At 45.5% G+C, this 18437-nt stretch overlaps 1 protein-coding gene across 3 annotated transcripts in view; it reads right to left on the bottom strand.

Annotated features, from left to right (window-relative positions):
- The window catches only part of MSI1 (musashi RNA binding protein 1), a 45893-nt gene extending 42932 nt beyond the window's left edge, over window positions 1-2961 (bottom strand). For 2 of the 3 annotated variants that reach the window (XM_069758170.1, XM_069758178.1), the window contains exons 1-4: window positions 2859-2961; window positions 1677-1717; window positions 1325-1406; window positions 1147-1231 (exon numbers count right to left, since the gene is read on the bottom strand). In XM_069758170.1, coding sequence (XP_069614271.1) covers window positions 1147-1231; window positions 1325-1406; window positions 1677-1717; window positions 2859-2917 — 267 coding nt within the window. In that variant the 5' untranslated portion in view covers window positions 2918-2961. Of the gene's footprint in view, window positions 1-763; window positions 783-1146; window positions 1232-1324; window positions 1407-1676; window positions 1718-2858 lie in introns of those variants that run through there. The other variant, XM_069758187.1, reaches the window with a different exon arrangement.
- Between the last annotated feature and the right edge of the window lie 15476 nt (window positions 2962-18437).

Genomic DNA, 18437 nt, shown 5'->3' with positions numbered 1-18437 from the left:
TGCGAAATTCTCTTCTTGCCTGAAACTTAGCGCTTACTTCAATAGAGGATATTCATCAACCTCCATGTAATTATTGTTACTGTTAATGAATACCTTAAAAATATTTGAAGATTTTGGATTTTTGTTTTTCATTCATTTTGTTGTTTATTCGCCGCCTTTGGATTATTTACAAATAGTCAGGTAAATAAATAAATGAGTCTCTTGTGTTACATTCAATAATTACTTTCTATAAGCCAAAGGGGTATTATGACAGGTCTGCTGTACCACAGATGATGCTTGGAAACATTTCTAGGTATCTTGGGAGTTGAAGCATACAAGTAAGCCAGTCCTCTTCTATTGTGAAAAGTAACTAAGCATCCGACCTTCTTCGTCAAATACGATAGTAATGAAATCATTGATGTCTACATCTACAGCTGCTGATAACACGGAAAACATGAAAACAGCAAAACTACAGTGTAGTAATCTATTACTGATCACTAGAGATGTCTAACAATTAATTTCATGTCATAAAAAAGGTCAAAGAATCATAAGGCGAAACACACAAACATGTATATCTTAGAAGGAAAAAAAATGATAGAATAAATAACTAAAAATCTAAGAGACATTAATGGATATGTGATAGGAAAGCAGTTGTACGAACTGACGACCTTCTAAGATCTGGTCTCCAGTACTGAACACAGCAGTCTAACTAGGTTCTTTTTAGTGATCTAGTATGTGGCATCACTAATGGGAATGACACAACCTATACAACACAGTATCATACCTGCTTTCCCCCACATGCTGTCTAAATTGCTTGCCTGCTAAACAAAAAAGATACTTTACTTTTCACACAAATAACGAGCAAGTCCATATTATCTGGAGCAGTTGACGCCACTGCGCCACTAAAGCTGGAGATCTCTTATGAACTTTGCACTGGCGGTAAGTCTGCTACAGTCCGTGCAAAGCGTAAACCTTTGTTCGACCAACTTCACTCTGTGAATATTGGCTAGTGGACTGTAGGTCTTGGTGATTATCCACTCCGACACCATCTTATATACAACAAATATACTTGTAATGACAAAAACCACAATAATGTTATGTACACAGCCAAGTCCAATCTACCGATCGCCACCGAACATCTTACAAGTGCAGCAATGATTTCCATACCGTTTTTGAGTCCAGTTCATGTCTTGATTGAGCAAGGACCTTGTCCACTCCAGCCTGGTCCATAAAAGTGACGAATCCAAAACCCCTAAGGAACAGCAAAGTGTGGGAGAATGAGACCGGTGACCTACATGAGCTTAGGACATAGCACACGAAAATGAATTGTTCTACCGAATCTCACCTGGATCTCTTGGTTAATGGATCTCTCATCACAAGACACTCCTTCACATCCCCGAATTGACTGAAATACTCCCGCAGGCCCTCTAGAAACACAAGAGCAGCCTATCACAACCAAGCGAGGCAGACGGATCCCAGAATGCAACAGAAAATCCAATCACATCGTGTCCAAGGAAAAGGGAGAGGGAGAGAACGCGATGGAGGGAGGGTGCATATATGAGGGAGAAAGAAAGAAAAGGGTGGGGGACACGGAAGAAAAAAAGGGGTGAAAAAGTACAGGGGCGCTAACAATTCAGAACCCAAACATGCTGCCCACCCCACTCTCCGAGTCAGCTACGTGCCATGATTCCGCTCACCTTGTGTCGTCTGCCAGCTCAGTCCCCCGATGAACATTTTGCTGGAAGGACAAAAAGGAACACGAAGAAGCGTCAGGAAAGACGAACAAAAGGCAAATGCTAGGTCAGAACTTATTTGTGTGAACATGGAGATCACACGACACGGACGGCGGCAGGGACGTCTCGCTGGATGTCGTCTTCAAGAGGGACGTCAGGACGCTGCAAAAATACCTGAATAAGGGACAGCATTAAAAATGTAAACCGGGGCAAGAACTGAGGATGAAAAGAGAGGGCCTCAGAGCTGCCGCCGCCGCGCCGACCGGCTGCAGGGGCAAATACCGTGCCCTACATGATGACAATAGGTCCGACAGGCAGCACGTACAGCTCCAGAGGGGAGAAGCAGCACTCCAAGCACCTGTCCAAAGTTTCTACATCAGAGATGCCATGTAACAGTCCCCAGCGTCATCACCCTCCTATAACACTACCGAAATTCTGCAATCTATGCATCTACGCCGAGCTCCAGCTCACCCAGAGAGGGAGATATATATATATATATATGTGTGTGTGTGTGTGCATTTATTTCTCAATATATAGAGTGACAATGAATAGCATTACAAGCCTGCAGAAACTCCTGTAGTTACAGTTGTGACTTGTGGGACCATTGGGAAACTTCAGAGGCCACATTAACCCCTTGTTGTCTCTGATGCCGTGATCTTTCACTACCGGAGTGATTACTGTGTGGCGATTCTCCGGACGATGTGACATTATGGGCAGATGTTGGGTCAGGACTGATGACAGTGATGCTCTCACTCATACACAGGATGTTCAGCACCAAGGATTAAAGGCACAGGCCAGTGATGCCGGAATGGCAGTGATAGGAATCCTCCTCCTCGCAGGAGAGCACAGGTCTCACCTAGCACAGGGCACATGCCAGTCTGAGGGCTCAGTCACCAAAGTGCCACTTAAACTTTGGCTGCACAGGAGCCGGCAGGGAGCTGGCAGCCATAGTCCCGGTGCTGCACTGCCAGAGGTGACCCCACAACTCCCCGTGCGGGCTCCGGTGTGGCCTCTCTGCACTCATGTCCCTGCACATTAGGTCCTCATGTACCCAGGTACCTCCCCTCGTAAGATGCCCTCCTGCGGCCACCACAGCGCTCAGCGGGCGGTACGGCGCCGGGCATGAGGGCGAGCCGAGCTCCTTACCAAGGGTCGTGCGCAGAGTCCGGGGGCGACAGTCCGGGCTGGGGCGCTTCTGTCTCCATTCGGTCTCTGGCGGCTCCTGAGAACGGAGGCAGCTCCCGGGACAAGAGGATGGAAGGGGGCGTGCCGGCCCCGCCCACCACCACACGGCCACACCCCCTCTGGGACAGAACTTAGCGGTTTAACCAAAAAGGAAGCAGCGCTCCACTGTTAGACCCCGCCTCCAGTGTAGCGCTATGCCCCGCCCCCTGACCTGCAGCCCTCCCTGACACCTGCCCCCACCCCCCCCTACTGAGCCAGCTTGCCACTCACTGTCCCTAAAGCCACTGGAAAAGTGTTGGGGGTGGGGATGGCATTCCACCCGGACTACATATAAAGCGGTAATAGCAATCATTAGCCCTATAGCCGTGGTTTCCAGGGACCTGTTATCCCTCACTGCCCAGCCTGGCTGGTACTGACCTAAGACTGGCATCATCAGAGGTGGAAGATGCCATGTGCAGCACTGTAAGAAGTCTTCATGGGTGCAGCCTCTACACTGAGGATAACCCCCATCATCTCCATCATCATTTAGCTTGTGTGAAGTTTTCCCAGCACATTATCCTGGTGTGAGAAGCGGGAGCCATCTACCACAGCCCACATGGGGATGAGGATGAGGATGAGGATGAGGATGGGGATGAGATTCTGCCCTGTTCACACTGGCTGAGCATTGGGCCTCATTCAGACGTGTCGCTGTGTTTGGTCAGTGTGACCGTTATTGCCATCAGTGCGGCGTCTGTTAACCTTGCATGAAAAAAAACATTAATGTCCAATTAAAAAAAAAACAAACACTTGGCACAAGGAGTTAATCCAGTACCTTAAAAAATGTTCTAGCACCCATAGACTCGTATGAGTGCGATAGATCTATGACTCGGATCAAACATGGACGTCTCTGTTTTTGTCTTTTTGAGGACACTGAGTCTGCGTAAAAAAGCAGCGAACATGTGAACAGTCCCATAGATTCTAATGGGTGCGTGTTCTGAATGAGGGCCTATATAATTGAGAAAGCAAATAACTAGTTAAAAGGGTTGTCTGGTCTCAGAAGAAAAGTTTTAAGTCCTCGTATTTGACTGTAGACTGCACGCACTGTTACTATCTCCCCGTATTCCCGGTACAGGGGGGTCACGTGACCACATGAGTGCGATTTGCTTACGTGTGGTCATGTCCCGACTAGTCTTACTTTGCTCTTCTTATTAGCAGTGAGAGCCGTGCAGAAGTCTAGTAGGCAAGTATACAAATCGCACTCGTGTGGTCACGTGGTTGCCCACCTGAGCCGGGAATCGCAACAGTCTGCACATCACACACTTTCACCATCCGGCAATGTGCAGTCACATAGTGTGACCACCGAGTTTTCTTCTGAGACTGGACAACCCCTTTAAGTGCTCTTGTATAGCAAATCCTAAAAGGCACAAAAAAAGACAAATGAAATTGAAGTTGATTTTATAATCGCGATACGAGAATTAGCCCTTATAGCTTAGCTTCTGTTATCACGACGGTCTGCTCAAACAAGTTCACACTGAAATACACTGATCAATGTTGAAATGACAACACCAAGAAGGAAAAGTCGTAGATGTCTGAAAATACTGATATACAAATAATGAAAACATGGAAACAATATTTTCTAAAGATCTGTTTATTTTTAATAGATTATGAGCTCCACATGCAGAAATCCCCACACTTACACGCCTTGGCTGCTATCAATGATGTTACTAATGGTTGTCTGAACAGTCTGAACAGTATTCTGCCATGTTGAATCCAAATGCGCACACAAGTCATCAAGAGCACATTTGCAACCTCAATGGTTGTGAATTGCAAAGGGAGCTGCCAGCAGTGGATCTTGATGATTTTCGTGCCCAAGAGCATTCAGCATGGCAGAACATTACTCAAGCAACCATTAATAAGCTCATTGATAGCAGGCAAGACGTGTAAGTGCTGGAATTTCTGAGTGTGGCACCAGACTGATTCCAGCACGCTCAATGCAAATGTATTGCGCGAGTCTAGAAACAGTCTAGTCAGGTTGTGGCTGAGAGGATGCATATTGCATACTTCTGCCATTCCCAGCATTAACACCGGCGAATTCACATTACAAGCAGCGCGTACGCTGGGAGGATTCACAAGGCTGCAGTCACATGGAGTCACTTCAGACTTGTCATTTAAGGCCAGACAGCCCCTTTAAGAGGTACACGTGAAAAGCCCAAAAGCAGCAGAATTTTTTCTCAGATGCAACAAAAAATGTGCAATTTTTAAAGGGTGTTTAAGCCAGAATTCTGTCATAAACATGTTCCTGAATCAGACCCTTTATTTCCATTTTTTCATTATTTGCTTATCATTAACATGTCTATCAATCGAGTGATTTCCTTATTCCACAACTTTTCCTTCTTGGTGTTGCAATTTCAATGAAATGTTTCAATGTTTTAGGATGGGAACTAGATTTATAAGAAGGAATTGTTTCCTAGTATAAGAAAATAAGTCCCAAATATTTCCTAGTGTGGGGTCCTCTCTAATGTTTCCAGTGCAGCTAATATTAAAGGACATTTTTTTTTCATTTTTTCAGCCTGTTTTTTTGTTTCGTGCCAAATTCCTTTTTTAAATTGAGATGAATTTTACATCTATTTTCTACTTGTTTGTCTGTTGTTTTTTCTTTGTTAGACATTGTGAGCATGGTTCGTGTAATATAAATGTTTGCAGTTAATTCAACATTTATGACTTTTTAAAAAGTCAAAAAAATTTTGGAGCAAATTTAATCCACTCAGTGCACGCCATAAATATGTCCACAAATGTTATGGTTGTGTGTGACATTCTAACAGATCATGCACGTTTTTGCTCTGAAAAGGCTAAAAAAAGTTAAAGACAAAAATTTAGGGAATTTTTTATAAAATGGGTATAAACATAACTGAAAACCAGCTGGATGGATAGATATACAAAAAAGAGGTGAAACATTGATAATAGATAGGTACAGTGGGAACGGAAAATATTCAGGCCTCTTCAAATTTTTGACTCTTTATTACATTGCAGCCATTCGGTAAATTTAAAAAAGTTATTTTTTTCACATTAATGTACACTCTGCACCCCATCATGACTGAAAAAAAAGAAACGTAGAAATGTTTGCAAATTTACTAAAAAGAAAAACTGAAACATTACATGGTCATAAGTATTCAGACCCTTTGCTCAGACACTCATATTTAAGTCACATGATGTCCATTTCCTTGTGATCCTCCTTGAGGGCAGTCCCACACGTCCAGATAATTCCGGTACCGGAAAAATCAGTACCGGAATTATCCGTGTCCGTGTGGCCTTGCGTTTCTGTGGCACATCAGTGTGGCACACGTGCAGCACACGTGTGCCGCCCGTGTGCCGACTGGGTACCACACGGAGCGTGCAGGAGACAGCGCTAGAGAGAAGCGCTTTCCCCTGCATCTGGTGCTGAAGCTGCCATTCATATCTTCTCTGCAGCAACGTTTGCTGTAGAGAAGATATGAAAAATCCTTTTTTTTTTGTTTCTCGTGTTTAAAATAAAGATCCCTGTCCCCACCCCCCTCCATCCCACTGTGCGCCCGCCCGCTGTTATTAAAATACTCACCCGGCTCCCTCACAGTGTCCTGTCCTCGCCGCACCTTCTCCTGTATGAGCGGTCACGTGGGGCCGCCCATTACAGTAATGAATATGCGGCTCCACCCCCATGGGAGGTGGAGCCGCATATTCATTACTGTAATGGGCAGCCCCACGTGACCGCTCATACAGGAGAAGGTGCGGCGAGGACAGGACACTGCGAGGGAGCCGGGTGAGTATTTTAATAACAGCGGGCGGGCGCACAGGGGGATGGAGGGGGGTGGGGACAGGGATCTTTATTTTAAACACGAGAAACAAAAAAAAAAAGGATTTTTCATATCTTCTCTACAGCAAACGCTGCTGCAGAGAAGATATGAATGGCAGCTTCAGCACCACGTGGGGGGGACAGCGCTTACTGTAGCACTGTCTCCTGCACGGTACACGGACTGCACACGGACAACGTCCATGTGCGGTACGTGTTTTACACGGACCCATTGACTTTAATGGGTTCGTGTAATCCGTGCGCTCCCACGAACACTGACATGTCTCCATGTTTTGCACACGGACACATGGTCCGTGAAAACACGCTGACATGTGCAGAGGCACATTGATTTCAATGTGTCTACGTGAGTCAGTGTCTCCGGTACGTGAGGAAACTGTCACCTCACGTACTGGAGCCACTGACGTGTGAAACCGGCCTGGGATGGTTCTGCTCTTTCATTGGCGTCCAGCTGTGTTTAATTAAACTGATAGGACTTGATTTGGAAAGGCACACACCTGTCTATATGAGACCTCACAGCTCACAGTGCATGTCAGACCAAATGAGAATCATGAGATCAAAGGAACTGGCCAAGGAGCTCAGAGACAGAATGGTGGAAAGGCACAGATCTGGCCTAGGTTACAACAGAATTTTCTGCAGTATTCAAGGTTCCTAAGAGCACAGTGGCTTCCATAATCCTTAAATGGAAGAATTTTGGTACCACCAGAAGTCTTCCCAGACCTAGCCGTCCAGCCAAACTGAGCAATCGAGGGAGAAGAGCCTTGGTGAGAGAGGTAAAGAAGAACCCCAAGATCACTGTGGCTGAGCTCAAGAGATGCAGTAGGGAGACGGGAGAAAGTTCCACAAAGTCAACTATCACTGCAGCCCTCCACCAGTCAGGCCCTCATTGCAGAGTGGCCCGACGGAAGCCTCTCCTCAGTGCAAGATATATGAAACCCTGCATAGAGTTAGCTAAAAAAACACATGAAGGACTCCCAGACTATGAGAAATAAGATTCTCTGGTCTGATGAGACGAACATAGACGTTTTTGGAGATAATTCTAAGCGGTATGTGTGGAGAAAACCATGCACTGCTCATTACCTGCCCAATACAATCCCAACAGTGAAACGTGGTGGCAGCATCATGCTATGGGGGTGTTTTTCAGCTGCAGGGACATGACTACTGATTGTCATTGAAGGAAATATGAATGGGGCCAAGTACAGAGATATCCTGAATGAACACCTCTTCCAGAGTGCTCTGGACATCAGACTTGGCCAAAGGTTCACCTTCCAACAAGACAATGATGCTAAGCATACAACTAAAACAACAAAGGAGTGGCTTCAGAACAACTCTGTGACCATTTTTGACTGGCCCAGCCAGAGCCCTGACCGAAACCCAATTGAACATCTCTGGAGAGACCTGAAAATGGCTGTCCACGAACGCTCACCATCCAACCTGACGGAACTGGAGAGGATCTGCAAGGAAGAATGGCAGAGGATCCCCAAATCCAGGTGTGAAAAACTTGTTGCATCATTGGCAAGAAGACTCATGGCTGTACTAGCTCAAAAGGTGCTTCTACTCAATACTGAGCAAAGGGTCTGAATACTTATGACCATGAGATATCAGTGTTTCTTTTTTAATAAATTTACAAAAATTACTACATTTGTGGGTTTTTTTCAGTCAAGATGGGGCGCAGATTGTACATTAATGAGAAAAAAATGAACTTTTTTTAATTTACCAAATGGCTGCAATGAAACAAAGAGTGAAAAATTTAAAGGAGTATGAATACTTTCCATACCCACTGTAGGTACATAAATAGAGAGAGCGATAGACATCGGTCAGCACGGTGGCTCAGTGGTTAGCATTGCAGCTTTGCAGCGCTGGGTTTGAATCCCACTAAGGACAACATCTACAAGGGGTTTGTATGTTATTCCCGTGTTTGCGTGGGTTTCCTTCCACACACTAAAGATAATACTGATAGGGGATTTAAATTGTGAGCCCCAATAGGGACAGAAAAGATAAGGCCTGTAAAGTGCTGTGGAATTAAAGGGAATCAGGGAATCTGTCACCCCAAAATTCGACTATAAGCTAAGGGTACCGTCACACAGTGGCACTTTGATCGCTAGGACGGCACGATCCGTGACGTTCCAGCGATATCGTTACGATCTCGCTGTGTCTGTCACGCTACTGCGATCAGGGACCCCGCTGAGAATCGTACGTCGTAGCAGATCGTCTGAAACTTTATTTCGTCGCTGGATCTCCCGCTGACATCGCTGAATCGGCGTGTGTGACGCCGATTCAGCGATGTCTTCACTGGTAACCAGGGTAAACATCGGGTTACTAAGCGCAGGGCCACGCTTAGTAACCCGATGCTTACCCTGGTTACCAGCGTAAACGTAAAAAAAACAAACACTACATACTTACCTTCAGCTGTCTGTCCCCGGCGCTCTGCTTCTCTGCACTCCTCCTGCATCCTGTGTCAGCGCCGGCCAGCCACAAAGCACAGCGGTGACGTCACCGCTCTGCTTTACGGCTGACCGGCGCTGACAGTGCAGAGGAAAGCACAGCGCCGGAGGACAGACACGGAATGTAAGTATGTAATGTTTGTTTTTTTACGTTTACGCTGGTAACCAGGGTAAACATCGGGTTACTAAGCGCGGCCCTGCGCTTAGTAACCCGATGTTTACCCTGGTTACCAGGGGACTTCGGGATCGTTGGTCGCTGGAGAGTTGTCTGTGTGACAGCTCTTCAGCGACCAAACAGCGACGCTGCAGCAATCGACATCGTTGTCGTATCGCTGCAGCGTCGTTTCAGTGTGACGGTACCCTTAGGCCACCGGCATCAGGGGCTTATCTACAGCATTCTGTAATGTTAATAGCAGAAAGCCCATATACATTGTTAAAGGCCGGGGGGGAGGGAAACACCAATTGTCCACTACCCTGGGCCAAAGTTAGCTCCAATGCAATATGAAGAAACAATAGGAGAAAAAGGAGCAAAAAATCTTCATAAAAGTCAAAACATCAATTTTAAATAGATCATTAAGATAGTAGTAAAGTTTTACAAATGAATAACACTATAACACATGACATACCAATGCAATGCAGATAGCCAGATCCCCACCCTCACAAGCCCCCCAAACACAGTAACAAGTGCTGGCCCTTCACATGCAAATTGATCCCATAATTATGGAAAGAGACTAAGGGTACCGTCACACTGAAACGATCGCTGCAGCATCGCTGTTTGGTCGCTGGAGAGCTGTCACACAGACAGCTCTCCAGCGACCAACGATCCCGAAGTCCCCTGGTAACCAGGGTAAACATCGGGTTACTAAGCGCAGGGCCGCGCTTAGTAACCCGATGTTTATCCTGGTTACCAGCGTAAACGTAAAAAAAACAAACATTACATACTTACATTCCGTGTCTGTCCTCCAGCGCTGTGCTTTCCTCTGCACTGTCAGCGCCGGTCAGCCGTAAAGCACAGCGGTGACGTCACCGCTGTGCTTTCCGGCTGGCCGGCGCTGACACAGGATGCAGGAGGAGTGCAGAGAAGCAGAGCGCCGGGGACAGACAGCTGAAGGTAAGTATGTAGTGTTTGTTTTTTTACGTTTACGCTGGTAACCAGGGTAAACATCGGGTTACTAAGCGCGGCCCTGCGCTTAGTAACCCGATGTTTACCCTGGTTACCAGTGAAGACATCGCTGAATCGGCGTCACACACGCCGATTCAGCGATGTCAGCGGGAGATCCAGCGACGAAATAAAGTTTCAGACGATCTGCTACGACGTATGATTCTCAGCGGGGTCCCTGATCGCAGTAGCGTCTCAGACACAGCGAGATCGTAACGATATCACTGGAACGTCACGGATCGTGCCGTCCTAGCGATCAAAGTGCCACTGTGTGACGGTACCAGAAGAGGAGGCCAGAACCATGGCAAGCAAGGCAAGTAGTGCATACATGTGAATGCACTAAGCGTACCCATAATTCAAATGTGGCAGTAAACAATCCAAATATGCCATGCTTACCAGTGACACTGGGTTTGAATCCCACTAAGGACAACATCTACAAGGGGTTTGTATGTTCTCCCCGTGTTTGCGTGGGTTTCCTTCCACACACTAAAGACATACTGATAGGGGATTTAGATTGTGAGCCCCAATGAGGACAGTAAAGATAAGGCCTGTAAAGTGCTGTGGAATTAAAGGGAATCAGGGAATCTGTCACCCCAAAATTCGACTATAAGCTAAGCCCACCGACATCAGGGGCTTATCTACAGCATTCTGTAATGTTGTAGATAAGCCCCCCGATGTATCCTGAAAGAGAAGAAAAACAAGTTAGATTATACTCACCCAGGGGCAGTCCCGCTGTGGTCCGGTCCAATGGGCGTCGTGGTCCAGGTCCAGCGCCTCCCATCTTCATACAATGATGTCCTCTTCTGGTTTTCCTGCCACGGCTCCGGCGCAGGCGTACTTATGCTGCCCTGTTGAGAGCAGAGCAAAGTACTGCAGGTCGCAGGCGTCGGGCCTCTCTGACCTTTTCCAGTACCTGCACACTGCAGTACTTTGCTCTGCCCTCAGCAGGACAGATAAAGTACGCCTGCGCCAGAGCCGCGGCAGGAAGAAAAGAAGAGGATGTAATCGTATGAAGATGGGAGGCGCTGGACCCGGCCCGCGACACCTATCGGACCGCAGCGGGACCGCCCCTGGGTGAGTATAATCTAACCTGTTTTTCTTCTCTTTCAGGTTACATTGGGGCTTATCTACAGCATTCCAGAATGCTGTAGATAAGCCCCTGATGCCGGTGGGCTTAGCTTATAGTCGAATTTTGTGGTGACAGATTCCCTTTAATGGCCCTATATAAGTAAGCAGAATAAAGAGGTGAAATAAATGATAGTTTTGGTGGATAAAAGAGGTGAAACATAGAAGATGGAAGGATAGCGTGGCGTGTAGTAATACGTTTCACCAATTCAAATCTTTGCACATTTTATTAACCCTGAAAGGGAACCTGTCACATTGGATAATGCTGTAAACCCACAGGTTAGGAAGGTGTCTGACCAGTGTACTGAAAGCACAGCTATTCGGAGAAAATGAATTTTACTCCTCCAAGGAGCCTCTGTCATTCCGTCATACAGGCGCGTCGGCACGGCTACGGTCCCAGCTCACAGCATTGTGTGTGGCTGCAGTAAGTATGCCCCCCAACTTCAGAGCTGGCTGTCCGTCAATGTGCTGGTGCACGCTTACAGCCTCCAATCACAGTGCTGTGATAAGTGACTGTTGGCACACATGTATGACTGAAAAACAGTGGCTACAGTGAAGAATAAAGTTCATTTTCTCCCAGGAGCTGCGCTATCAGTGTGGTGGCCAGGCACCTTCCTAATGCTGTTACCACGCAGATTAACCCTATATCTGTAGGAAAATAGTGTTATCCAAAGTGACAGGCTCCCTAATAGGAGTAATAGGAGATCCATGAGTAAAAATGGTCTTCTGATATATCAAAAATACATCTAAGGAACAGGCGCAGGATCAGCTCCCTTAGAATCCACCTTCATTCATAGTCCTTAACACATAGTAAAGGATTTGCCACCAACACACTCCTTAAAAATTCAATGGTGGCCATTAGGCACCATTAGTAACAGTCATATTAGTCACCTCTGACACTGCAGTAGGATTTTTGCTATAAGATGTGATGCAATACAGATGTGAAGAGGGTCTTAAGGTACTGTCACACTAGACGATATCGCTAGCGATCCGTGACGTTGCAGCGTCCTCGCTAGCGATATCGTCCAGTGTGACAGGCAGCAGCGATCAGGCCCCTGCTGGGAGATCGCTGGTCGGGGAAGAAAGTCCAGAACTTTATTTCGTCGCTGGACTCCCCGTAGACATCGCTGAATCGGCGTGTGTGACACCGATTCAGCGATGTCTTTGCTGGTAACCAGGGTAAACATCGGGTAACTAAGCGCAGGGCCGCGCTTAGTAACCCGATGTTTACCCTGGTTACCATCCTAAAAGTAAAAAAACAAACACTACATACTTACCTACCGCTCTCTGTCCTCCAGCGCTGTGCTCTGCACTCCTCCTGCTCTGGCTGTGAGCGTCGGTCAGCCGGAAAGCAGAGCGGTGACGTCACCGCTCTGCTTTCTGGCTGCCCGGCGCTCACAGCCAGACCAGAGAAGCAGAGCGCCGAGGACAGACAGCGGAAGGTAAGTATGTAGCGTTTGTTTTTTTACTTTTTAGGATGGTAACCAGGGTAAACATCGGGTTACTAAGCGCGGCCCTGCGCTTAGTTACCCGATGTTTACCCTGGTTACCGGGGACCTCGGGATCGTTGGTCGCTGGAGAGCGGTCTGTGTGACAGCTCTCCAGCGACCAAACAGCGACGCTGCAGCGATCCGGATCGTTGTCGGTATCGCTGCAGCGTCGCTATGTGTGACGGTACCTTTACTTGTACATTGTTCACACCACTTATAGCTAGTATTTCTGTGCAGATTATGGGCTTTAGTAGTGACAGGGACTGATGGGAATTAATATTTTTTGCATAGAGTTGCAGAATATGTTAGTGTAATATAAATGACCAAAACAAATAATAAGACCAAATGCTGATATCCCAAACATCAAGAACCCGGCATCCATTGTGTCACTGCATAATAAAATGCTGAACGCTTTTATTTATTTTATTTACAAACTCCCCATAGTTTGTAAGCTTGCGAGCAGGGCCCTCACTCCTCCTGGTATCTGTTTTGAACTGTATTTCTGTTATGCTGTAATGTCTATTGTCTGTACAAGTCCCCTCTATAATTTGTAAAGCGCTGCGGAATATGTTGGCGCTATATAAATAAAATTATTATTATTATTATTATTATATTGTTGCTTCTGATAAATGACATTACAGACAATACGATTGCACTCCATCTCTCCTTCGTAGTCCTGCTAAATCTAATTCAGTGTTTGATCACTATTTGAATGAATCGTTTCTAAAATGATGGTGAACTGGCTTTTGTAATAGCATGTTGCTTTCAATAGAATGTTAAGCCATATCCTTTATTCCATCACCAAGTTAAGCCCCTTGAGGGAATGACTATTTACACCAGTAGTGATGGAAGCTGTAGTTTTCCATACACCTTTTCATAAGTATCAGAAGCCAGCAAACCATTAGGGATTTCCAAGGAAAACTCAAATCTGATGGAAAATCCACTTAAGAGTAAGCATTCTATTGGATTTTAACAGTGGTACTCATGACTGCTTTGAGAGTAATAGGAAAAACAGTCTTTTTTACACCCCATCCCCCATCAGAAATACATATATTACATCAATCTCTGCAACTGACTCATCTGTACTAATCCCTCAGGAATACATCCATCATCCCAATTTGTGTATGTTTCTATTGCTATGTGTCCCAAAATAGATTAAACCCCCATAAATATAAATCAACTGGTGGTACAAGGGTGCAGGATGGGTTTTGGAATGTAAAACATCAATAAGAATTATGAAAAATATTGCAATGAGAAAGGAAGGAGCTGAGCTCACCTATTTACAGTATATATCTACAGTATATATTGAAACAGTACAGGCCTGTGTATGTATGTGCTGTAGAAATTAGTATGTCTACATGGCCATCTACTATATAATCGTCTAATTCGGTCCGTAACGGAAATCCTGCGTCGCTGATTGGTCGCGCCTGCCGGCTGCGACCAATCAGCAATATTGGCGCGGAATTTAACACCCACTCACAGCGCGACGTAGTTCACTCATGTTTACTGAACAAGTTCTGTCAGTCACAGCGTGATGTAGTTCAGTCGCGTTTACTGGACAAGTTCTGTCAGTGACAGTGCCACTTAGTTCAGTCATGTTTACTGAACAAGTTCTGTCAGTCACAGTGCCACATAGTTCAGTCACGTTTACTGAACAAGTTCTGTCAGTCACAGCGTGATGTAGTTCAGTCGCGTTTACTGGACAAGTTCTGTCAGTGACAGTGCCACTTAGTTCAGTCATGTTTACTGAACAAGTTCTGTCAGTCACAGTGCCACGTAGTTCAGTCACGTTTACTGAACAAGTTCTGTCAGTCACAGTTCCACGTAGTTCAGTCATGTTTACTGAACAAGTTCTGTCAGTCACAGTGCCACATAGTTCACTCACATTTACTTCATAAATAAACTACATACAGTTGTGGCCAAAAGTATTGACACCCCTGCAATTCTGTCAGATAATACTCAGTTTCTTCCTGGAAATGATTGCAAACACAAATTCTTTGTTATTATTATCTTCATTTAATTTGTCTTACATGAAAAAAAAACACAACAAGAATTGTCCTAAAGCCAAATTGGATATAATTCCACACCAAACATAAAAAAGGGGGTGGACAAAAGTATTGGCACTGTTCGAAAAATCATGTGATGCTTCTCTAATTTGTGTAATTAACAGCACCTGTAACTTACCTGTGGCACCTAACAGGTGTTGGCAATAACTAAATCACACTTGCAGCCAATTGACATGGATTAAAGTTGACTCAACCTCTGTCCTGTGTCCTTGTGTGTACCACATTGAGCATGGAGAAAAGAAAGAAGACCAAAGAACTGTCTGAGGACTTGAGAAACCAAATTCTGAGGAAGCATGAGCAATCTCAAGGCTACAAGTCCATCTCCAAATACCTGAATGTTCCTGTGTCTACCGTGCGCAGTGTCATCAAGAAGTTTAAAGCCCATGGCACTGTGGCTAACCTCCCTAGATGTGGATGGAAAAGAAAAATTGACAAGAGATTTCAACACAAGATTGTGCGGATGTTGGATAAAGAACCTCGACTAACATCCAAACAAGTTCAAGCCCTGCAGGGTACAACGGTGTCAACCCGTACTATCCGTCGGCGTCTGAATGAAAAGGGACTGTATGGTAGGAGACCCAGGAAGACCCCACTTCTTACCCCGAGACATAAAAAAGCCAGGCTGGAGTTTGCCAAAACTTACCTGAAAAAGCCTAAAACATTTTGGAAGAATGTTCTCTGGTCAGATGAGACAAAAGTAGAGCTTTTTGGGCAAAGGCATCAACATAGAATTTACAGGAGAAAAAAAGAGGCATTAAAAGAAAAGAACACGGTCCCTACAGTCAAACATGGCGGAGGTTCCCTGATGTTTTGGGGTTGCTTTGCTGCCTCTGGCACTGGACTGCTTGACCGTGTGCATGGCATTATGAAGACTGAAGACTACCAACAAATTTTGCAGCATAATGTAGGGCTCAGTGTGAGAAAGCTGGGTCTCCCTCAGAGGTCATGGGTCTTCCAGCAGGACAATGACCCAAAACACACTTCAAAAAGCACTAGAAAATGGTTTGAGAGAAAGCACTGGAGACTTCTAAGTTGGCCAGCAATGAGTCCAGACATGAATCCCATAGAACACCTGTGGAGAGATCTAAAAATGGCAGTTTGGAGAAGGCACCCTTCAAATATCAGGGACCTGGAGCAGTTTGCCAAAGAAGAATGGTCTAAAATTCCAGCAGAGCATTGTAAGAAACTCATTAATGGTTACCGGAAGCGGTTGGTCGCAGTTATTTTGGCTAAAGGTTGTGCAACCAAGTATTAGGCTGAAGGTGCCAATACTTTTGTCTGGCCCATTTTTGGAGTTTTGTGTGAAATGATCAATGTTTTGCTTTTTACTTCATTCTCTTTTGTGTTTTTTCATTTAAGACAAATTAAATGAAGATAATAATACCAAAGAATTTGTGTTTGCAATCATTTTCAGGAAGAAACTGAGTATTATCTGACAGAATTGCAGGGGTGTCAATACTTTTGGCCACAACTGTAGATATTCTAGAATACCCGATGTGTTAGAATCGGGCCACCATCTAGTCTACTATATAATTGTCTAAGGTCCACTTCCGTCTTTCTGTCTGTCCTTCTGTCTTCTTTCTGTCACGGAAATCCCAAGTCGCTGATTTTGCCGCGACCAATCAGCGACGGGCACAGTCCGGCGGCAAAATGGCCGCTCCATACTCCCCGCAGTCAGTGCCCGGCGCCCGCATACTCCCCTCCAGTCACCGCTCACACAGGTTTAATGGCAGCGTTAACGGACAACGTTATGCTGCGGTGTAGCACACTCCGATAACGCTGCTATTAACCCTGTGTGACCAACTTTTTTACTATTGATGCTGCCTATGCGGCATCAATAGTAAAAAGATCTAATGTTAAAAATAATAAAAAAAATAAAAAAAAATCATTATATACTCACCTTCCATGGGCCCCCGGATCCAGCCGAGGCCTTTCCCGCTCCTCGCGACGTTCCGGTGTCCGGTACATGCATTGTGGTTTAACGAGATGATGACGTAGCGGTCTTGTGAGACCGCTACTTCATCATCTCGCGAGACCGCAATGCACTCTTGGGACCGGAGCGTCGCGAGGAGCATCGGTAACCGCCTCACCTGGATCCGGGGGCTCCGGAAGGTGAGTATATAACGATTTTTTATTTTAATTCTTTTTTTAACAGGGATATGGTGCCCACATTGCTATATACTACGTGGGCTCTGTTAGATACTGCATGGGCTGTGTTACATACTGCGTGGGCTGTGTTATATACTACATCTCTGTGCTATATACTATATGGGCTGTGCTATATACTACGTGGCTGTGGTATATATTACATGGGTGGGCAATATACTACATCGCTGTGCTCTATACTACATGGCCTGGCTTATATACTGCATGGGCAGTGTTATATACTACGTCTCTGTGCTATATACTACGTGGCTGTGCTATATATGTGGCTGTGCAATATACCACATGGCTGGGCAATATACTACGTGGCTGTGCTATATACTATGGGGCTGTAAACTACATACATATTCTAGAATACCCGATGCATTAGAATCGGGCCACCATCTAGTCTACTATATAATCGTCTAATTCTGTCTGTAACCAAAATCCCATGTCGCTGATTGGTCGCCACATAGTTCACACACATTTACTGAACAAGTTCTGTCAGTCACAGTGCCACGCAGTTCATTCACGTTTACTGAACAAGTTCTGTCAGTCACAATGCCACATAGTTCATTCACGTGTACTGAACACGTTCTGTCAGTCACAGTGCCACGTAGTTCAGTCACATTTACTGAACAAGTTCTGTCAGTCAGTGCCACGTAGTTCAGTCACGTTTAGTGAACAAGTTCTGTCAGTCACAGTGTGATGTAGATCAGTCACGTTTACTGGACAAGTTCTGTCAGTCACAAAGCCACGCAATTCAGTCACGTTTACTGAACAATTTCTGCCAGTCACATTGCCACGTAGTTCAGTCACGTTTACAGAACAAGTTCTGTCAGTCACAGTGTGACATAGTTCAATCACGTTTACTGAATAAGTTCTGTCAGTCACAGAGTGATGTAGTTTTTCACGTTTACTGAACAAGTTCTGTCAGTCACAGTGCCACGTTGTTCAGTCACGTTTACTGAACAAGTTCTGTCAGTCACAGTGCCACGTAGTTCAGTCACGTTTACTGAACAAGTTCTGTCAGTCACAGTGCCACGTAGTTCAGTCACGCATAGTGAAAAAGTTCTGTCAGTCACAGTGTGATGTAGTTCAGTCACGTTTACTGGACAAGTTCTGTCAGTCACAGTGCCACGTAGTTCAGTCACGTTTACTGAACAAGTTCTGTCAGTCACAGTGCCACGTAGTTCAGTCACGTTTACTGAACAAGTACTGTCAGTCACAGTGCCACGTAGTTCAGTCACGTTTACTGAACAAGTTCTGTCAGTCACAGTGTGACGTAGTT

This window comes from Ranitomeya imitator, chromosome 1, assembly GCF_032444005.1.
Source record: "Ranitomeya imitator isolate aRanImi1 chromosome 1, aRanImi1.pri, whole genome shotgun sequence".
NCBI lineage: Eukaryota > Metazoa > Chordata > Amphibia > Anura > Dendrobatidae > Ranitomeya > Ranitomeya imitator.
The sequence above is the reverse complement of the archived record's forward strand: the minus strand, read 5'-3'. Positions and strand labels throughout refer to the sequence as shown.